Here is a 23,513-nt window from a genome sequence, read left to right as displayed (position 1 = left end):
TTTCTTCAGGATTGCTTTGGCTATTTGGGGTCTTTTGTTGTCCCATATGAATGTTAGGATTATTTTTTCTATTTCTGTGAAGAATGTCATTGGTCTTTTGATGCAGATTACATTGAATCTGTAGATCACTTTGGGTAGTATGGACATTTTCACAATGTTAATTCTTCCAGTCCAAGAACATGGAATGTCTTTCCATCTTTTTATGTCTTCTTTAATTTCTTTCAGTAATGGTTTTTAGTTTTCATTGTCCAGATCTTTCACCTCCTTGGTTAAACTGATTCCTAGGTATTTATTTTTGGGGGTGAATATTGTAAATGGGCTTACTTTCTTGATTTCTCTTTCTGTTAGCTCATTATTGAAGAATATAAATGCAACTGATTTGGAGGCATTGATTTTGTATCCTGCAACAGTTAACCAGCTCTAAGAGTTTTTTGATAGAGTCTTTAGGTTGTTCTAATATAGGATCATGTCATCTGCAAATAGGGACAGTTTGACTTTGTCTTTTCCAATCTGGATGTTTTTTATTTCTTTCTCTTGCCTGATTGCTCTGGCTAGTACCTCCAGTACTATGTTAAATAGGAGTGGTGAGAGAGGGCATCCTTGTCTTGTTCCTGTTCTTAAGGGAAAGCCTTCAGCCTTTCACCGTTCAGGATGATATTGGCAGTGGGCTTGTCACACATGGCTTTTATTGTGTTGAGATACTATCCTTCTATACCTAATTTGTTGAGAGTCTTTATCATGAAGGATGCTGAATTTTGTCAGATGCTTTCTCTGAATCTATTGAGATAATCATATCTTTTTCTCCTTGATTGTGTTGATGTGGTGTATCACATTTATTGACTTGCATATGTTGAACCATCCTTGTCTCCCTGGGATGAATCTCACTTGATTGTGGTGTATAATTTTTTTGATGTGTTGCTGATCGCTAGTATTTTGTTGAGGATTTTTGCATCTAGGTTCATCAAAGATATTGGCCTGTGGGTTTCTTTTTTTGTTGTTGTATCTTTGGCTTTGGCATCAGAATAATGCTGGCCTTATAGAATGAGTCTGGGAGATAGATCTCTGTTTCAACTTTTTTGAATAGTTTGAATTGGGGTTAATTCCTCTTTCAAGGTTTGGTAGAATTTGGCACTACAGTCATCCAGCCCTGGGATTTTCTTCATTGGGAGATTTCTGATTACTGCTTCAATCTTGTTGCTTGTTATTGGTCTGCTCAGGTTTTCTATGTCTTCTTGGTTCAGTCTTGGTAGTTTGTATGTGTTCAGAAATTTATCCATTTCCTCCTGGTTTTCAAATTTGTGCATGTATACTTGTTTATAACAATCTCTAATGATTTTTTATATTTCTGTGGAATTAGTTGTAATGTCTCCTTTTTCATTTCTGATTTTTATTAATTTGGGTCTTTTTTTTTTTTTTTTTTTTTTGTAACCTAGCTAATGGTTTGTCTATTTTGTTTATCTTCTCATAAAATCAACCTTTTGTTTCATTGATCTTTTATATTATTTTTGGGGTCTCTATATTATCTAGTTCTGATCTAATCTTAATTATTTCTTTCTATTAACTTTGGGATTGGATTGTTCTTGTTTTTCTAGTTCTTTTAGGTGTAGGGTTAGGTTGTTTACTTGAAATCTTTCCATTTTTTAAATGTAAGCATTTATTGGTATAAACTTCCAAAACTTGCAAAAGCAGTATCCCACAGGTTTTGACATGATTTGTCTTTATTTTTGTTGTTTTTCTAGAAATTTTTTGATTTTCTGCCTAATTTCTTCTTGGGCCCATAGGTTATTCAGGATCTTGTTGTTTAATTTCCATGTATTTGTATAGAGTCCTGAGCTTCACTTGTTAATTTCTAGTTTTAATCCATTGTGATCTGAAGAGATAGTTGAGACGATTTTGATTTTTCTAAAGTTATTGAGACTTGATGTGTGACCTAACATGTGGTCTATCTTGGAGAAAGTTCCATTTACTGATGAGATGAATGTATATTCTGTAGTTGTTGGAGGAAATGTTCTGTAGATATGTGACAGGTCCAACTGATCTAAAGTGTAGTTTAAATCCCATGTTTCCCTGTTGACTTGTTGCCTGGATGATCTGTCTAATGATGAGAGGGGGGTGTTCAGATCCCCCACTATTATCATATTGGGGTCTGCCCCTTTCTTTACATCTAATAGTGTTTGCTTTATACATTTGGGTGCTGCAGTGTTGGGCACATATGTATTTATGATTGTAATGTCCTCCTGATGGATCAATCCCTTTATTATTATACAGTAGCCTTCTTTGTCTTTTTTATGGTTTTTGATTTAAAGTCTATTTTATCTGATATAAATATAGGTACACCAGCCCATTTTTGGTTTCCATTACATAGCATATCTTTTTCCAACCTTTCACTATTAGTCTGTATACATCTTTACTGGTGAGACGAATCTCTTGAAGACAGCATATAGTTGGGTCTTGCTTTTTTTCCCCCATTTAAGATTCATGTTTTTATTGAAGTTTTTAAAAAATTGTAGTAAGAAAGGATAAAGTAGACAAGAATGTTATAATCTGACTATATAATATTCTCTCATTCTTAGTGGATCTCTAAAATATAACAGGGATTGCTCTCTATGCTAATTTTAAGGTTGTCCAGTTAAACCATTACTTGGTATCCTTTGAAGAAGTTAACCTTTTAACTATTTAGAGTTTCTTCTCAGAAACATTTATATATTATACAGGAAACATACATAGTTTATTTGGGAAACAATCATATTTTACACAGAATGTACAAATTTGAAACAGGACAATAAGAAAGCACACAATTATAGCTGCAACACTATCCTCGCTGCATTGTGGTGCTTATGTTCAGTCAGCTGTCCATTATATACAACTGGATTTTAATCATGTTATTTACAGAAGGGCCAACGCACTCATCTAAAGGTAAAGGTGCTCAGGTTTAAAATGCACTTTCATAGCCCTATGAAAACACAACCATTATACATACTGTAAATACCACAGGTCTTGAAATCCATCTCCAACCCAAACATCAATCTCACAGGATCAAGCATACAAGATCTAAGGTAAGGTGCCTGACTTTTCCTTTTTAAGCATACTTTTCATCCAAGAATCCTGCTATTCTTTTCATAGGACACTATTCACTTATTTTAAATATGGTGCCAGTGCTCGAAACCTTTCTGGAACTCCTTTTGGGGATTGCCTGCAGAATCTGCAGTAAACGCTTCTGAATGCCCTTGATGGTGGCAAGTCTTCATTTTCTGAGGATGGATCTAATGCAGGAAAACTGGCAGAGTTATTCACAATCCAGTGATTCAAACTGTGGGATACCACCCTGGAACAAATGTGAAGTGCCACTATAAAACAATGAGACCAATTTTCTTGTACAGCTTGTAAATTAAGGATTGTTTTTAAATGCCTGACCAATGGCAGTGCTGTTGGAATAAGTACAGATTCTCCTAGAGTGATGACTCTGAGAGGCTGGAAGGCAACACTCACTTGAACGGTATATGCAGGTGTTTTGCAGTTTAAAAATTTGGTTCTTTTGTTGCCTCTCATGTGGACTTTAGTATTCCTCTTCAGTTTCAGTCCCTCTTGCTTTCTTATGGATTGCCTGATTAAAGTTGTGACGGGTGATTGTCATGAAGCCCCAGCTTAAAGCCAGGGAAGCCCTTCTGAGACTGGTGGCAGCACATCCAGTACCTGGCCCATAGGGCAGTCCCTGGCAATATGGCTTGGGGTGCCACTGGCACACGGACATATCCCCTTTCACATGTTTTTTTCTTGCACTGCTTGCAAGGATCCTCTCTATACCCTGGATCTCGAACCCAGTGAGAATCTGCTGGCCTGATGTAGTATTCAATGATAAACTTGAAATAGCAGCAGGTACATTTAAGAACAACCAAAGTCTTGGTGGGAAGTAACCTGAAGCTTCTCACCATAATGTGGTGGGACAGAAAAGCCATGTACTGCTGAGGCTCCAAAAGTGAGTGGATTTTAAACCTGGTCTCCAGAAAGTCACAAGACACCTGCTTTTTCCAACTGGATGCTTCAAGCACAGGTATTGTACTTTCCACAGAAGATGCTGGTAGTACAAATGGCTCAGCCGAAACACTTTTATCCTCAGATGCGCTGCCACCCTTAGCAAAGTCTTCAAGCTGGCTGGCCTTGGAGGACTCTCTTCTTGTGCTTTCATTCAAGTGGGAACAGTCTGACTGGTGTTGACCAGGTGGCAAAAAACAACATCCCCTGAATGTGGGTCTTCACAGCAGTTTACACTAGAAGCCTGGTCATTCTCAACCTTGGACACAGTGATACTAATGCACAAAGATTCTTTTCTTCTCTGATCAGGATTTTGGCCAGTAAGCAGCACAAGTCTGTATTCATATAATCAACAGTATCTATGGACAATTCAGTGGCTTGGGGACAGGTGTGAGAAGAAAAAGGTAACCCAACAAGTTCATCTGTCATTTCAACATCATAGCTGTTGTTGTTTTTCATGGCAGTTTGCTAACCTGGCCCTAGTTCTGCATAGTCCTTGTGAAAACTTACACCTGCCAGCAATGAGGGGCAGATCCGAGGAGCACTGTCCAGGGCCTGAAGCCCTCTATCCTGTAGTGTTCTTGTCTGCAAAAAGTGAGTAATAGCTAATTCTTAAGGTCATTTTAGGGAATAAATGAGAAGGCACACACAGAGTCTGTCATGTAGTATGTGCTTAGTAAATGGCAGATAAAGCTGAGTCCAAGGTTGAGCCCTTGAATTCCTTCAGGTCTTTAAAGCCCCAAGTGTCCTCAGACTCTTTTAACCATGCAAGAAACGGACCACTACCTCCCAGCTCCGCCATCTACCTGTTCCTTCCAAGAGCTACACATACAGGTCCGTCCCACTTTAACAGAAAGAGTAATCAAACATCTAAATTTACAAAGATTTGAGTTAAAGACTCTTCTACTAAAAAATGGGTTCTGGGGTCTGGAGTGTGCTAAAGGGAGTGCGATTTGCTAAAGGTGGGAAGTGCCTAAGCTCTTGGTTGTGTTTTTTATCTCATTTAATGCATCTTTTAGTTCCAAGAGTTCTGCTACATTCTTTTTTAAGGTATTATTCTCTTCGAAAATTTCACCCTTCATATCCTGGATATATTTTCTTATTTCATTATGTTGTCTTAGAGAGTCCTCTTTTATTTCATTGAGTTTCCTTAAGATAGTTACTCAGAATTCCTTTTCAGTCATTTCAAGGGTTTCCTGTTCTATAAGGTCTGGTACTGGAGAGTTACTGAATTCCTTTAATGGTGTCATATTTTCTGATCTTTTCATATTTCTAATATCTCTATGTTGATTTTTGTTCATCTAGTAGATCAGCTGCTTCTTCTATTACGTTGGAGTGGACTTTAAGGAGAGAGATTTCTTCCTCTTTTTCCAGGCTCTTCCAGTGACTCTCCTTGTGTCAATGAACTCTAATATGGAGTGCACCACCTGCACAGTGGTTGTGGATGTAATTAAGGGAGTGAGCCATATTTGCAATGGTATTAGCTGTGGTGGTGGCCATTGTGGACCACCTCCATGGAAGCTGTGTGAAGTCTCGTGGCAGTGGCACAGCACATGGGGTCCTGCCTTCTGCATGGCAATGGCAGGCCTAGGTGGGTGGCTGGCCTGTTCCCCACCTGCCTGGGTGCCTCCCCCAGCAACCTTAATTTCTGTCTCAGAAAGCTAAGTTTCAGCGTCTGGAAAGTCCAAAATCCAGGGAACACATCTGGTGAGAGTCTTGGTGGTAGCAACAGTAGTGGCAGAGTATCACATTGTGAAAATGGTGGAGCAGAGAGAGCAGTTTCCCTATTTTTGGCCCCTGCTTCTAAATCAGGACAAACCAGAAAAGACCAAATATGCTCCCTAAACCAATCACATAGGATGCCCTGCTTTCGTTAGCCTACCTACAGCTTCCCTGTGCGAATAACTTCCAATCAGATTATACCTTAAGTGTTCCCTTTTTCACTATAAAGATTTCCCACTCCCCTGCCTGCCTTTGAGTCTTTACCCAAGAAAAAAAAAAAGAAAAAGTAAGCGATGGCGGCTGACTCTCTTGCTATGCAAACTCTGAATAGCTTCCATTTATTCGTTCTCAAAAAAAAAATCTGCCTATTGTAACAAAGATTTAAGACATTTGAAATACTTAAAACATCTAATTTTTAAATGTAATAAAGCAGCTTAAAATGTAAAAGGGTATTTACATAACTAGTTTGCAGGGGGCAACAAAATTAAATACAAACCTCCTTGAAAGTATTAAAATTTACTGAATTTATAAATAGAGTAATAAGCTGTATTCGTTGACCTTAATAACTTAACAGAAAAGTAGGTTTTTTATTTTTAAAAGTCAAATGAAATATTACATTAAAAAAAAAGAAAAAACCAAGTAGCACATGCAGAAAAGCCAACATCACAGACACACCAAAAACTTACATCGCCAAGTAGACTGTGATCCCAGGGAGGGAGAGAATGTTTTAGAAGAGGACCAGGGAAGATATTCCGAGAAGAAAGGCAATAATCATAACTATCAAGTGCCTGGCGGTGTCAGGGCATGGGTGACCCACTCCACACTCTCTGTCCTCTCAGGCCTCCCACCCAGGCCACACACTGTTGACACTTCTCACCCCATCTTGTGGGTGCCTGGAGAGAGGCTGGGAAGCTTGAGTCACACGGATGGCATTTCTAGAACCAAACTCTTTGCCTTCCCATTTCCAAACTTCAGACTGTTAAAATATCTTCAGCGTTCAATGGGAGAATATTAAAATGACTTAAGAAAGCTAAAGAATTTCAAAATCTGACTAAATTATGAAAGAGGTTAGCCACAACTTGGGGGGCAAAGATGGGGTTGGTTTGCAGGCTCAAGTCAGGACAGAGAATTAGGTAAGGAAATATCCAGAACCCAGGAGAGATCATAGTGCAGGGCCCCTTCCTGCATCCCCATCTCAGTGAGGGGCATTTGAAATCTCCCCAAGGGTCCAAGCCAGAAACCTGAGGTCTTCTTGCCCTTGACTCTGCCTCTCATGCCCACCAGCCCCTGGTCCTCCCTCCTTGGAAACCTGTAAATCCACCCTCCCTCTTCTTTCCATCCATGCTGGCGTCTCCTCGTGTCTGGGCTGAGTTTCTGAAATGGCTCCAGCCCGTCCTTCTGCCCTCGGCCTCCAGCCTGGCCCCATTCCTAACTCTCTCCAACTTGCCAGAGTGGTCCTTTCCACACTTATTTTGATTACCCCTTATGTGGACATGCAAAGTCCTGAGTCCTTCGTCACCCAGCCTCTCCTGAGCTCTCCCCCTGTGTCCACCTGTGCCTGCCTCCTCATGTCCCACCTCACCGACATGGCAGCATTCAGAGTCACCCAGAGCCCCAGCGCTCTTTGGCCCTGGGTATGTGCCATTCCTTCTTGCTCTCACGCTTCCCATGGCCACCCCCTTCTCACCCTTCAGGGCTCAGCTTGAGCAGCCTTTCCTGCTCCTGGTTGGCATCAGTGCCCCCTTCTGGACCCTGGGCATTCTATATTTTATCCTGCAGGGATCACACTGCCTCTATGCTCATGACACCAGAAGCTCCTTGAAGGCAGTATCTGTGTTGTATTCACTGTTTATTCCCAGTGCAAAAGCCTAGCACACAGTAGGTGCTTCATTCATGTTTGTGGCCTGACGGTCTGGATGAAAGCAACCCGGGGGCAGCTAGACATCAGTCTGGTTCCCGACACCTCTTCCTCTGTTCAGTGCCCACCTCTTGCAGCACTTTGAAGGAAGGTGGGCAGGGTTTGGACAAACAAGAGGTCTTTAGAGAGAAGACTGAGAGCGCAGCAAGAAGGTAAGGACTGAGCAGACCGCAAAACAGGGTCTGCAAAAGCAAACACAGAGGGAAGACTGAAGCGGGGACTTGTTCATTCACCCAGCACACGTGTACTGAGCCAGTGCGGGACAGCTGAGGAAACCGAGGCACAGAGAGTGGAGGTAACTTGTGCCAGGTTTACAGCCAGGAAGGGAGAGTCTGGATTCGCAGTTGGGCCGTGTGGCCCTAGACCCGGAGCTTGTAGCCCCCGCGCCACACCACCTCCCTCGAGGCACACAAGTCCCCTGCACCCACGGGATCCGCATTCTGGCGAGAGGGATGGAAAACGGACAAGCACCCACATGAGATGTCAGGCAGTGACAGGTGCTATAAAGGGGCTAAATAGCCAGGTGTGGGAGAAGGTGACCAAGAGGAGGCCATGGAAGATCTCTCTGAAGGAGACACTTGAACTGGAATGTGGACGATGAGAAGGAGCAGCCCCAGGGGAGCTGGGGAAGGTGCTGCAGGCACAGGGCAAGCCAAGGCTGGGACCGCCACAGGAGGCCTAGGACTTCACAGTCATGCTGGCAGTCAGCTAGTTGCTGCTGTGTGTGACTGCAGACCTTCCCCAGCAGACTCTGGGGTAGACAAGTGAGAGGATGCTCTGTGGGTGGCTCTAAAGCCCGCCGGCCACTTGGTGCCCTGGAGTAGGGGCAATGGGCGGGGGGACGCCTTATCACCAAGCTGAGCAGACTCACATTTTGTTTGAAGCTGTGGTTCTCGGAGCACTCGGAATCATTCTGCCAAATATCTGTGGCGTTCTCTAGCGTCTGCCAAGTCCCCTGAGCCAAGCAGTGTCTGTAGGCTTTTCCTGGGCTCTCTGAAAGTAAACAGAGCTCTAGAGGAAAGGTCAGAACACACAGCCCATTCCCCCAGCACGCTATAAGGCCCTCACCCTCGCTGCAAAGCTGTGGAGAACTCTGGGGAAAAGGGATTTTCATTTCCCCTTGCAGGGGCTCGTTAGCATCCTTACTGTTTATGTGGGGTGGAAAAGAAAACATAGAAGCCTCTAAACTTCATAACAAACCATAATCTACTAATGTCTGCTGTGTTTACCCAAAGTCTCTGGAGTTAGAACAGTCCCTGGTGACTCAGAGATGTAACAGCCTCTCCAAGGGACAGCCCAGCTGTGAGATGCCCAGCTGGCCTCCTGGCACTTGCTCCGTGGGGTATCTCTTCCTGATGCCCAGAGGCAGTGCCATAAAGAAGAGAAAGCCCGATGTGCCACCTATGTACAAGTTTGTATCTTGGGCCCAGCCCTCCCACTCTCTGACCCTTCTGGCTTCTTCATCAGGAACTGGGGATAATGATACGGCCCCTCCATGGTGTGGGGGAGGATGAATGAAATAGTGTGCACACAAGTGCTGGGCAGTCGCTCTGCTCATGCTGATTGCGGTTGTGACTCAGTCACACCTATCCCAGGAGCCCCACCCAAAGGTCCTCCTACCTGGAGGATCAGGGACTGGGCTTGCAAATGAGGAATGCAAATTTGTAAGAACTTCCTAATCCCGACCCTGCACATCATGGGGCAACAGAAACTATCTGTTGAATGTCATTGACAGGAACCCATCTAGTACCTCCACCTGCCCACCTGACAACTTTGCTAGGCTGTCTAATTGACATCTCAAACAACACCCTAAGCCAAACTCCTCATGTTCTCAAAATCTGCTCCACCTGCCTATTTTCTTGCCTCCATGGATGGCAAACCCATCCTTCCAGTCCTCTGGCGCCAAACCTTAAAGTTGTCCTTGCCTTCTCCTGTCAGTCATGGCCCTCCTCCAGCCCATCAGCCGATCTTGTCATCTCTGTCTCCAAATATACCCAGCATCTGACTACCGCTTTTTACCTCCTGCTTCCATTCTAATTAAAATCACCATCTCTCACTGGGATGATTGGAATCCCTTCTGACAGTCTTGCCCCTCACATCTATGGGTAACCCAGCAGCCAGTGAGCTGAATGTCACACCCCTGCTCAAAATCTTCCAAGGGCTTTCTGAGAGCAAGTCAGAGTCCTTGTAGGGCTTCCCACAGAGCCCCGTGAGATCGGACCTAAGCCCCTATTGCCTCCTTCTTTCATGGAGCAGACCAAGCATGCTCCTCAGGTTGCGCTTTGCTCTGTGGTCCCCTTGCCCCCTGAACACTGTCCCCTATTGGCTAAAACCTTTACCTCCTTTAAGTCTTCACTAAAATACAACCTTCAAATTTTTTCTGACTACATAATTGACAACTGCAACTCACTCCCCCTGCCCCACTCCAAGTCTCCTATCCCTTCCCTGATCTATCTTGTTTAAAAAATGTCACATTCAAACGTACTTTCTACTTATGTACAATGTTTATTGGTAATTGTCTGTCTCTCGTGCTTCAATGTGAGCCCCACAAAAGAGGGATTGTTTTAGTCACTAATGTATCCCAAGCACTTAAAAATAATGTCTGGCACACACAGTGCGACATAAGTATTTGTTGAACGAGTGAGTGGCAATAATGTCACTTGACATTTGTGTTCTTTATGCTGGGGACGCAAAGATGTATCACAGCTCAAAGTCTAGCCAGGGAGCTCAACGGAAAAGTGCCATGAACTTGCTATAAATGCCAGCATGGAAGACTGCACAGGTGTAGAAGAGGCCTCGGGAAGGCAGGGACCCATCGCACTTGTAGGGAGAAGTCTGAGAAATTTTCTAGAAGGATGAAAGATTCGAGCTGAGAATTGCAGTTGGGTTTTTAGGCAGAGAAGTGTGGGCAGAACCTCTGAGATGGCATCCTGGACAGACGTGTGAGCAAGAGCCCTGGGGGGCAGTAGCCGAGCAGCTGCAGGAGCCCAGAGGTTGTTCATTGGAGGACAGGGAAAGGGGGAAGCGGAGAGGATGCAGCGAGGTCAGCAGGGCCAGGCGGCAGCAGGTCTCGAGAGCCATTTTCAGCTGTTGTGATGGGGGCCCACATAATCCAATGGGCGTTTTAGAAAGCTTTGTGGAGGGTGGTAGGAAGGGAGACCAGGGAGCAGCAACAGAGGGCGCTGATGAGCCCCAACCAAGGCGGCAGCTGTGCGGGGACAGGCAAGGACAGAGGATCTAACTAGATGAGGGTGGGTTTGAGAGAGGCCATTCCTGAGATGGGAATAGAGGAGAAGGAGGGGTTTCTGCTCCTGATGACAAGTCGTGACCATTCTGCCTCCAACATTTTTCTTTAATCTTTCTGCCCTTCTCTTCAACCTCTTGCCCCTGCCTGAGTCCAGACTCTTTATCATCTCTTTTTCTGGGCCACTGCAGTAGATTCCAGACTTGCCTCCTGATTCTCCTCCATTATTATTTTTTTATTTTTTATTTTTTTAAAGATGACCGGTAAGGGGATCTCAACCCTTGGCTTGGTGTTGTCAGCACCACACTCAGCCAGTGAGCAAACCAACCATCCCTATATGGGATCCGAACCCGTGGCCTTGGTGTTATCAGCACCACACTCTCCCGAGTGAGCCACGGGCTGGACCCCCCTCCATTCTTAAGTCCAAAGCCACACACTGTCAACATTGTCCCCATTACTTATGTCCTTTTTTTACGCCCGAACACCTTCTATGGCTCCACGTGATCTTCCTCTACAGAGGAGAACTTGAAACCCTTAGTGTGATACACAGTCGCCCCCAGCCTCACTTACCGGTGCAATGACAGCCTATATCTGCCTCCAGACTCCCCCTCCTCGTATTCTAATGCTCACTGCTCTCATCTTACCTTACAGTTCTTCTGTATCCCTTCACATTTGTGCATGTTTTTCACTAAACCCTTCCACTGTCTCCACATTCTCTTTTTACTGCAAGGACCCATTTGGATTCTAAAGATTTGATGCAAAAAGCGTCAAGTGGAAAAGTCACTTCCCACCTTTACCAAATCGCACTCCCTTTAGCACACTCCAGACCCCAGAACCCATTTTTTAGTAGAAGAGTCTTTAACTCAAATCTTTGTAAATTTAGATGTTTGATTACTCTTTCTGTTAAAGTGGGATGGACCTGTACGTGTAGCTCTTGGAAGGAACAGGTAGATGGCGGAGCTGGGAGGTAGTGGTCCGTTTCTTGCATGGTTAAAAGAGTCTGAGGACATTTGGGGCTTTAAAGACCTGAAGGAATTCAAGGGCTCAACCTTGGACTCAGCTTTAGCTGCCATTTACTAGGCACATACTACATGACAGACTCTGTGTGTGCCTTCTCATTTATTCCCTAAAATGACCTTAAGAATTAGCTATTACTCACTTTTTGCAGACAAGAACACTACAGGATAGAGGGCTTCAGGAACCTGCCCAAAGTATCAAAGTGTAACAGAGGGACTGGATTTGGACACTTAGGGCTCCTGACTCCAAATCTGGTGCTTTTTCCACCTCACTGAGCTGGGTCCCATGAGGGCTGATTGTCTGAAATATTCAGATTCCTCTGGCCCAGCAAATTTTCTGGTATATTCTCTTTCACCCCCCCTTAAACCTCACATCCTCATGCCTCCCAGGTTGATTCCAACTGGATTTCATCGGAGGACAGTTCCATAAAATCTGTCACTAACTCCTCCACCCAGAAATACACCTTCCTTCTAAACCATCTCTCTGCTCTAAAAGACTTGCCTCCTGACTTCAAAACATTGAAACCAAAGTTTCAGTAATGTGATGGTTTATTGGGCTGAAATTAAATGGTCTTTGGTCAAAGGCAACAGAATTCTAACCCAGTAATTGCTTCTCTCCCCTTCCAGAATAAAATAACCATGAGGTCAGGCTTCTGCGGTAAGTGGGGGTGTGATATAATCCTGGGTTCCCAAGTAACATTCACTTCCTTTAAACAAGAGCAGGGCAACCTAAGTGGTTAAAATCTCCATCCAAGTCCCAGGTAGCTCAAAATCATCAATTCAATGGTGCCTCCTTCCAATGCGTATGCAAGGGTAGTTTTAATTTCAAAGTTCTTTTTCTGCATCTCATGAGCCAAACTTTGTGTGGATGTGAGCATCTCACCTCTTTCTCCTCCCCGTCACAGAGACCATTCTTACCCTCACTGCAGCCAAATTCCATGGCTGCCAGGTGTGGACTCTATAATCTTCAAAGCGAGAGCACTATTAAATAAATGGAGCATCCAAGAACAGGAGAATTGCAGGAAGACAAGAGGAGAGAGAAAGCGTATTATTGAAGCTTAGAAAGAAACCCTTCGTGGGGGGGAGAGAACTTGAGAAAAGCCCGTGGTTGAAGCCTTCCTCTCTCTAAATGCACCCAGGAGAGACCGGCCGTGAAAGGAACTGTCAGAAACTGGTGAAATAGGAGTTGTTACCTTCATCCCACCAGGGTAAGTACGAAGGGCAGGGAACGGAGACATTTCCAGGAGGGGAATGAGGCCAGCACACGTACTGATCAAACGTTCCGTTACAGAATATGCCTGCAGAGGGAAAGGGGCAGAAACAAACATCAGAGTTTGAGCATGGGGTCTTCTGATAGAGGTAGAGGCATCCAGGAGCCCAGAGCCCACCTTCCTGGTTCTAGAAGCTGGTATGACCTGTGCAGGGACCAGCATGGACATCCTAGTCTCCAGATGGGTCACGGAGAAGCGACGATTTGGAGAGCACAGGTGTGCTGAATGCAGCCCTAAATATCATGCCTTTGTCTACCCAACATAACCTCCAGCTGATCAAGTCAATGTACATGTCACACTGATTTTGCTTTACTTTACATGAACTGAACTCTCACAGAAACTCAGGGTCAGGAGGACACTTGGAGGTTCAGCCAGTGCCTTATGTTCCAAAATTAATTAAATAATTGTCAAATCTTCACCAATTATATCCTAGAACACACCTACTCTGTGAAATGTGTAAAGTGACCAATGGATATTAGGGGTATGTGGAACTGCAGAAGTTTTTGGTCTTATATATGAGACACAAGTACTACCTGGTCATATCTTTCCATCTGAAGATTAATTCAATGATCATTACAAGATATTTGGACCATCTGAAGCTCAGAGGATGATTGCTACCTTGGAGTTTGGCAACGGGACGCTACACACTTAAAATTCAGCCTCACAGAGCTCCTGGAATCCAATGGAAATGTTTCAGGCTGGGTCCCAAACATCCATATTGCAAGCTCCAACTCCAGGAACCTAGCATCATTCCCCCATCACCTGATCCCTATCAGGCTAGAACTCAGGGGCTGCTCAAGATGAATGGCCAGGTTACTGGCATTGGAAGCCTACAAACATGGATTTGCTAGGTTCTGAGCTGGCCCGGGCACTTTGTCGACCTGGCTGCCCAGTGTCAGTACCTGGTCTGTGTGAGGCAGTACTCACCTGGCTGAGATGCTTATGGCATGGCTCCAGATAAAGAAGACCTGCCCTACTTTTTCCTCAGAAAGCAGTGTTCCCTGAAGTGAGAGGTGGTTCCTGGAGCTAATATCAAAACTTGATTGCTACCTATCCAGGCCAAAAGGGTCTTTAGAGGGAGCCTGGGAATGGCTTGAGGCTGGGTTATAAAAGACATTATGGCCTCAGATCAGGCTAGCCCTTGGGACCCAGCCACATGCTGTGAGGATGCCCAGGCCATGTGGAGGTGTTCTGGCCACAAGTCCCAGCTCCACTCTCAGCTGTGAGCCAGCATCAACCAGCAGACATGGGCATGCATGAGCCTTCAGGTGATTTCAGTCCCAGCCTCTGAGACTTCCAGCCAAACTCCACACACTGCAGAACAGAAACAAGCCATCTCCAATGTGTCCTGTCTGAATTTCTAACAGGAATACATAATATCAGTGTTTTACACCATTAAGATTTGGAGCGATTTATGACACAGCCGCAGGTAATCAATACATGTGCTTACCAGAAGGTTCCTTGAGTAAGCCTCTCAGACACTCCTCTTTGTACTGAGCCCACTTCCGAGTTGTCCGCTCAAGAAGAGATCCTGCAACCTGACAGACAAAGACACAGTCACACCCGGTGATCTGCAAGCACAGATGTCTGCTCACGCCATGCCACTGAAAGGCCCATAACGGCCTGCACCCAGAAACAGAGTTTCTTTGGCATCTTATGTTCTATCTTAAAATTACATACAAATTTTGCATTCACCCCCATAATCTAATTATATTGGTTTTCATACAAATATGATTTTTTTTCAACATCTTTAAGTGAGGTTGACATTTCAAGAGGGTGTGATATGTTTATCCTAAACTTTCACACTCTGCCATGCAAGTAGCTGCACGCACCTAAGACTATAACTATGTGGATCCCAAAGACAAGCATCACACTAAGAGAGACTCAATGATGTGACATAGAAGGGCCAGGAGAGTTGCAGGGGCCTGCACCATCCAGGCACCTGTGGGTCGAGTCGAAGACGCTTCACAGACAGATCTGCTGCTGCCCTGGAGTTCTTTCTTTCTCACATTGGCTATTCCGCCCCATGGAACCTTGGAAATACAGCACACACTTTTTGGGATTTCCAGATAACTGGGTCATCTAACAACTTCTAGTTGTGTACATGTATGTACCACTTCTTTGGGTTTCAATAGGGACTTTCCCTTCTATTGTCCAATTGACTTATTTTCATGGGGCACCTATCATGTGCCAGGCCTTGCATTAAGGAGGAATTGAAAGGGATACAAGGATGAACAAGACAAAGTCCCTACCCTAGAAAGGACTTGGGTCTGATAAAAAGTAGGCAATTGTATAATGGGCTGGCATACAGGGTCAAGGGGCACTCCACCCTGCTGTCCTCGGCTTCCACACGGGCTCCTCCCCTGTAAGGCTCAGTCCTTGGCCCCACCATCCTCTCAGTTACAAACCAGAAACCAGGATTCATTCCTGACTCCTCTCTCCCTCTCATTCCCACATCCAACCAGGCACCAGATTCCATCCCTCCACCTCCTAAATCTCTCTCCTGTCCAACCCCGCCTCCCATTTCCTCTGCCTCTGGCCTGGTACCTACCACTGCTCGCTCCCAATACTGTCCCTCATGATAGGAACACAGGGCAGGCCTGAGCACGGGGCTCTCCTGCCCAGTCTCCCACTTGTGCCTGCTGACTCAGGATTTGACATCTCTCTCCCAAGTCATGCTCTTTCATGATTTCCCCTTTCTGCACTTCCCCTGGGCACCCCCTTCCACCCTCATTTCCACCTGGCTAGCTCCTCAAGGCTCAACTCAAGTCTAGGGACCCTCGGCCATGCTTCACCACCTCTCCCCCTGAAGTCTTGAGCTGACCGGTTCCTACAGCCCATCACACTGTGCTGTCATTGGCAGAGTCCACTCGCCCATCTCCCTCACTACCCCATAAGTTCTTTGAAGGACAAAATCTATCTTTCATCTCTGAGCACAAACCCCTGGTGCAGGGCAAGAGTTACTGCTCGCATTTTCCCTCATTTTCCAGCTAAAGAAACAGGCACAGTTCTGGGGATGGAGCTTGGGGAAATAAGCACAGGAGGGGTTGAATAAGTGATCTGGGCTAAGATCACCCAGGTAATCTGTTGGCTTTGAGGTTTTGTCTTTTCTCACAAGGGGCAACAAACCCAAATGCTTTCTCAGGCCAGTAAATAACCTGAAAGAATGAGGAAGGACAGGTGTAACAACAGGGAGTGGAAGAGCCTGTTATAAATCGGGAAGATGCTCTACCCAAAGGCATTCAAATTTCATTAAACACACCTAGATGACACACCATCAGCCAAAAACATAAATATAAAAAAGCCATCTGTGAGCCCAATGAGTGGCCAGTTTTCATCTCCTGAGTAGTTAGTGCCATCTATCCTCCCTCCCCTGCCCAGCATGTCCCCCCTTCCCCAGCCACACACACACACACACACACACACACACACACACACACACACACACACACACACACACTATGGCATTCACAGTGCAGTCTGTATCCTTTGCATCTTGTCCAGAGAATCACACAGCCAACTTTTTGAAGAAGAATTAATGTGGTCCTCATGACTGGTCCCCAAACTTTCTCAATTTATGGATACCCTTACTGTCCCAGTAATTTTTCCATGGCACCCCTCGGCCAAAAGATATATCTAAAGTCCCATTTACAAAGTAAGTAGGTCCAAACAACTTAATAAATATTGATGTCTTAACTTAGTGCGTATTAGGCATTGCATAACTTTTCAAGCTTTAGAATTGGATTGGACGCCAGCACCTGCATTTCCCATTCCACACTGATTGCTGTGCTGTACTTTTTATCACAGCACCTGCAGAAAACCCAGCTTTGCAAAGACACCACATCATCATGAGGAATGCAGTGTGATCTAACGTGAAACTGTGAATACCTTGAGCTACTAGTCCGCACAGTGTCTGGCAAATGCCACGTATCACTGTGTTTCCCTTGAAAAATTAAAATACCTCACAGTGCTTCTGTGAGTTCACAGTGGTGCCCCAGTTTGGAAACCACAGGATTAACCTATAAGTAATAATAATGATGATACAATAATTGGTCTTCATCCCTTGGGTGCAGTTTCCAATGAGTTTTTTTTTATCTCTGTTAATATTTCTCTCTGAGTGATGGCCCAAGAGGCAACATAGAAATTTATTAACATATTGTTTAAGGAAGTAAACCTCCTAAAGGGACCATAACTGACTCTATATTATTTTTACAAATTCAGTAGATGAGTTGATAACCAGATAATAAGCTTCCAGAATCCTCAAAGTCATCAAAGACTCTTGCTTGGGTAAAGTGCTATTTATGTCCTCATGGACCTCACTGGGACCTAAGGAAGGTGATAAATTTAGTCCCTGGAATAACATTCCCCTGTTCCCCTGCTCTTTACCATGGCTGACGGCCATGGTCAAAAGCAAAAAAAACAAGCCAAAATTAAAAAGTACTGAATTTGGTCAGTCTAGGGGAGCTGGACAAACTCAGACTCTCTTCCCAGGTACTTGTCCTAAAAACATGGAAAACAAAAGTGGCCCATCCAAGTTCAGTCACAGCCAGATTCCCAGAAGAAAAAGCGAGAAAAGGCGATCTATGGATGCATTTCCTTCTAACAGGAAAGAACCCAGCTTGACCCTGATTCCTCCTTTGCTTGCACAGGCAACCAGCATCAACCACCAACTTCACCGAGAAGGGATTAGAGAAAAAACAAAAACTAAAAAAACTTCTATTGACTCCCTTTAAATAAATGTATGTTTTGTTGTTGTTGGAGAAGGAACACACTTCACTGTAGGTAAAATTGAATATGCACAGATGAGCAAAAGGGGGAGAAGGTGGAGTCATCAGCTCATGACTCAGAAATTACCCTGTACTTCAACTCCTCTCTGCACACATGCAGTTTTTCTTTCTTCCCTTTCTTTTTTATTTTAACCAAAAAAGAAATCATATGGTTTGGTAGCCTTTTATTTTCCAAAAGAAGATAAGTTATGAGTACATTTCCCTTTTGAGAAATAAATAATAGATAAAAAACACTCTTTGAACAGCTACATAATATTCTACAAATGAATGTGATATCATTTAGTTTTCAAATCCTCTAGCATTGGATATCTAAGTTGTTTTCAGATGTTTGCTGATATAACTGAAGCTGTGATGCAAATCCTCACAGTTAAAACATTTGAGAGCACATCTTTATTTTCCTAGGAGAAATTCTTTAAATTGAAAATTCTAAGTCATAGATTATACACGTTTTTAAGGGGTTTTGATAACATACTGCCAAACTGTCTATTCTCACCAACACAAAATTTTTTATTTTCAAATATGCACCATTTTTCACTCCCACCAACAACGTATGAAATCTACTTCTCAAAGGCCATTAGATAGTCTATGTTTTTGATGCCAAAGCAACTGCTAAATAACTTAGTTGGGGTGGGGGGGGTGGACATAGCACTGTTTCCCTTCTTGAATTTAGAAATGAAACTATCCCTGAGAATTTCTCATTAAGGGAAATTTTATGAACATTTCCTGCCAGAGAACACACCACAGTCATTTATGTTTTATGCAGGGAAAGCGTCTATGAGCAAAATTTGTCATGAAAGTCTATGCAAAGCCTTGTACAAACATCCGGAGAGACTATGGGGTTAAGAGGGAGAGCCAAGAGGACAGTCGTCAGAATGACAGACACACACTGAAGGCTGGACAGTGTGCAGAGGCTCTGAAAACACAGACTGGGTGGCATGGGGTGGAGGGGACCGTGCCCGCAGGCACATTATAGATTATGGAAATACCAGAGCAAAAGGGCCAAGGTGTGGCTTCGTTGTGTCAGAAGCCAGCCTGAGACAGTGCAGATTCTGCTGTCGTAATACATAAACATTCATACATCGACAGCTCCCCAGAGTGCTAGGGAAGAAAGAACACAGGACTTCACATGCCCTTCACATGGCCACGCAATGGCTCCACTGCTCAGGAGCTACGTGATCGCAGGCACTCATTTCCCTCCTCTGAAGCTTAATTTCCCCTTCTGTAAAATGAGTTTGGTCATAATACTCTCCTCGGAGGCTTGTGGTGAGGACGAAGCAAGATGAGGTGTGAGGACGCATTTTAGGATCATTTGCCAAGGCGACCCGTCTGTTTGTGGATAGAAGGTGAGCGAAACTAGCCGAGTGGCTGGATGCATTTGGTTCTAACACGAGATATTCAGGGAGCTGAAGCAAGGATGAGAGTTCTGTATCAACTCTCCCAGTAACGGCCCTGCCACTCGCAGATTGGACTCCTGGGGCCAGAGGCTGGCCAAAGCCACCTGCCCTCAGAGATGTTCTGGTCACTCCATGAGAGGCTGCCACCATGACAAGAAGAGCATGAAACCATTGCCTGGCCTCACGTTCACAATCCACCAGGGCTTGAAGATGGCCTCCGGGAGAATGTGGATGCACAGAATTTGGTAGGGGTTTTCTGCCTCTCTAGTCCCAGACTGACACCAAAAAGAAGAAAGGCCGACCAGGTGAACACTCACAAGATCTGGCACCCCAGCCCTTCCCTGTATGAGGACAGGAGGGATTTAGAATTCTGAGGCCACAATCAAGGATAAACTCTGCTAAGGAAACAAGGAAAGAGTCCCTCAGGCACTTTCTTTACTCAAATGAGTGGAACGGGGGTTCTTTCACATCAGAGCCCCGCATAAAAATGGAACCCTGAAAAGAGAAGGGGGAAAGGTCAAATCTCCTCGGATAAGAATAAGATGAGCTACCAGCATGCCCCACGATGGAGGACACTTAAATACATTATAACACATCCTCAAAGCCCTTAAATATCATGCCATGGTCTAGATTTACTAACACAGAAAAATATTGATCAGCCTCCCTGAGACAGTTTCCTTGTTTGTAAAATGCGATGAACAGGAGACCCTCCCTCCCAGGGTGGCTGAGGCAGGACATAAGATACTGCAAGGGGACTGGGAGTGGGAGGGCTCCTGGCACCAGAGCTCGTGCCCAGCAAGTGTTCAATGAAAATGTTAGTTGTGTTATGAGTGTATTTTGTTATGAAAAAAGCAGATTACAAAAATACTGTTTATAGTAGGATTTTGTGTTTGTTTTTTAAAACTATATGTAAACAATGGTAGATAAACATCTGGAAGTATAAGCCCCCAATTGTGAATGAGGGTGATTTCTGGCTGGTGAAATTACAGTGATTTGTAATTTGTATTTAACTTTGGATTTTATAGGTCTTTTTTTTTAATAATAAGCATTCTATGTATTTATAATTAGAAAGAAAGAAAAAAAGAAGGAGGGAAGGAAGGAAGGAAGGAAGGAAGGAAGGAAGGAAGGAAGGAAGGAAGGAAGGGAGTTATCCATTCAACCTAAATACCCAAATTGGAGAGAATGCTAACGGTATACAGGAGGATACATGCCGCTATTTTAAATGCAATTTAGAGTTCACGCTGACATGGGAAAATGCTCATAATATGATGTAAAGGGGAAAGCAGAATACAGAATGTTTCATGCTTTATAATTTTAGCTGTGTAAAAAAAAAAAAAGCATAGAAAAAGGATATGAAGAAAATATGCCAAAATATTAAAAGTGATTACCTCTGAATGCTAGGATTATGGTTGATCATTATTTTCTAAATACTGTTTTCTATTTTCCAGATTGCCTACAAGACCCCTAAATTGCTTCTATAATCAGAACATATGCACACCTGATATTAATAATAACAACAATGAATAATAATAACAAATGCTCTTACTTGCTTGATGGAAACCAGGAGCACCAGGGCCAGGAAGAGCCTCCCAGGGGCCCAGAGAGGGTGCTTCCTGGGGTAGGGAAAAGGGCCGGTCCCCTGGGGAGCAGGGAAGCCCATGGGGACCCCAGGCGGGGACTCCACTCTTCTGCCAGGCCCTGCCCTGCTCAGGTCCAGCCTCGGCGTCCTTGCACAGTTTCACAAGTGCGGGCACGTCCTCTCACAGTCCAAGGGTACCACAGGCAGCCTCTTCTCACGTTCCTCTTTGTTGAGAGAGGAAATGTTTGCACAGATCCTGTCCACGCCGCGCCCAGAGCGTCTGAACTGGTCTAGAGCCATCTACCGAATCTTGCAAGTTTCTCATCAACAGTGGCTCATCCCCCGCCCCAGCCCCCCCAAAAGCAGGGAGATTTTTCCCAGACCTTCCCAAGTCAGCTGTGCTTGCTGGGACTTCTTCAGCAGGCTGAGGAGGAAAAGCAATGCGGTCAGCGGGTCCCACCCAGAGGGTTCTGCTCAATGCACAGGGCCAGGGCCAGGCAGGCTCGGGTTCGAGCTGCAGAGGAACAGCTGGCAAGAGAAGATGGGCCTCAAACAAGTTCAGAGGTGGGTGTCTTTGTAAAAAGGGATATTTCTTTCTAAGGCATTAAGCTTGTCCAAGCTGCACTGAGACAAGTCACAAAAGCAGGGCCTCCTCTGGGCCGTTTTCTACAGGAGAGGCAGTTGCCTGACTCAGGAGAGAGCAGCTTCTCACCCAGGGTCTGAAGCAAAAACCCACTCAGTGACTAGGGTTGTGTCTACACAATAGCAAAACAACGTGTGGAAAGGCCAATGTTTACTTCTCTTGGATGCCCACCTGTTCTGCATACATGTCACTCAGCCTGCCTGGGAGACCCTTTTATGGAATTCATAATCCATCACATACTAACCCACACATCAGTACGTTCTCACCACGATTTACATCGACAAAATCTTTTCGTCCACCATCCTATTTCACTCATCCTCACAATAACCCCATGAAGGTACTACTAATTCTCCATTTGACAGCTAAGAAACATTGAGTGTCAGAGAGGGTAGGTTGCTTGCCCAAGGCCACACAGCGAGCACATGGCAGAGCCAGGCAGGTCTCCTGACCACAGTCACCTGACCACAGCTACTTTAGAAGGTGCCATTTCCCTACCCCAGCCTTCTCTGGATGAGCTCTTGTTCTATAGAAGACTCATTACTGTCCCTCTAAAAGGCTCTGCTTGGTCCTTCTCACCCCACATCTCCCTGGCCAGCTCTCAGAATCCTCTTCCAACTTTTCGCAGCCTCCTGAACTGGAGGCCAGGTGGAAGATGTCCTGACTGGATGAAACATCAGGTCAGCAACAGGCAAGAACGTGTTCTTACTCTGTTTCGTTGGGGTTTTTTTCCTTTAAGTCAAACCATAGGAGCTCATCTTGGTTGATGAGCTCCTTGTCTGAGTGAGTGAATTCTGAACAATGGGGCAAAACAGGTGAGCTTTACTTGACAGAAATCCTTAGAAATCTTAAAAACCCTTTGTGACAAGATTTTAAACCTTAGCAGTAAAATGCTCAATCTGAACGAAGACTCCAACAATGGACTCTTATGCTGGTGTGACCTCTGGAGTAGATGTGATCATCTCTTTGGGACAACAGAGACCAGGAGGAAGTGACATGGAGGGAGAAAGTCCCCAGGTAATGGGCTCTGATCCGTCTGATATGGCTGCAAAGCTATTCTGTGACTGCACGTTGAAGACTATCTTCCAAGTTGCATAGTGCAAAAGAAAATGCCTGCTTTGTAAGACTATTGTTTCTTATCTCCTTGAACTTTTTCTCAAAAACATCTTTTTTGGAAGGGACAGGGTTAGGTCCACACACAACTTCCCCACTCATTGGATGGATGCCATCTAGAGATAAAAGATGGTAACACCTCTTTCTAGGACACTGGGCAGCCAACTGTCACATAAATGCACATGATTTGTAAAACTTTGCCAGCAGGAAAGTACAGATGGAATGATATTAACCCAAATGTCACTGTCCTTTTCTCCTACCTGCCCAGACAGGTAGATTCTCCTTTATACAAAGGTACTTCAAAAAGTTCTTGGAAAGGTTCATATTAACTTTCGATTCTATTCTTCCACAACCTTTATGGAGCACCGTGTTATCTGGAGTCTTCAGCAGGTGCCTGACATGTCATCCAGAGCCTGTGTTCTCGATGCCATGTGGAATCTCCTGCCCCTGCTCCTTTTTCAGTATCCTCTGCTCAAGGTGTGCCTTAAGGATCTCCACGATCACCGCTCCTGCCTGCACCCCCTTTGGGGAGGACATGCATGACAGTGCCGGAGGCTCTGTCTGCCAGTGTTTGACGTCCAAGATGGTGCTGAATTCTGCACCCATGTGGGGTGCATTCTGCCCTCCCCCTTATGCACAGCACCAAGGCAGCCTGCCTGTCCCCTGCATCTCTCAAGAGTCCCTGGAAGAGCTGTCATCTGTAGTCCCTCTGTCCATAGGGCTGCACAAGAAGCAGGCCAATGAAGTCCCCAGGATTCCCTGTGCCTGGAATCCAGCACTGAGGACCCTGCTCAATG

At 44.8% G+C, this 23,513-nt stretch overlaps 1 protein-coding gene across 1 annotated transcript in view; it reads right to left on the bottom strand.

The window, feature by feature from the left end:
* GLP2R (glucagon like peptide 2 receptor) overlaps positions 1-21,044 on the bottom strand; it is a 70,032-nt gene extending 48,988 nt beyond the window's left edge. The window contains exons 1-4 of the mRNA XM_063112912.1: positions 20,931-21,044; positions 14,654-14,741; positions 13,126-13,230; positions 8,544-8,665 (exon numbers count right to left, since the gene is read on the bottom strand). Of these exons, the coding sequence (XP_062968982.1) occupies positions 8,544-8,665; positions 13,126-13,230; positions 14,654-14,741; positions 20,931-21,044 (429 nt within the window). The remainder of the gene's footprint in view (positions 1-8,543; positions 8,666-13,125; positions 13,231-14,653; positions 14,742-20,930) is intronic.
* Between the last annotated feature and the right edge of the window lie 2,469 nt (positions 21,045-23,513).

Source organism: Cynocephalus volans, chromosome 10 (genome assembly GCF_027409185.1).
Source record: "Cynocephalus volans isolate mCynVol1 chromosome 10, mCynVol1.pri, whole genome shotgun sequence".
In the NCBI taxonomy this organism is placed as follows: Eukaryota; Metazoa; Chordata; class Mammalia; order Dermoptera; family Cynocephalidae; genus Cynocephalus; species Cynocephalus volans.
The sequence above is the reverse complement of the archived record's forward strand: the minus strand, read 5'-3'. Positions and strand labels throughout refer to the sequence as shown.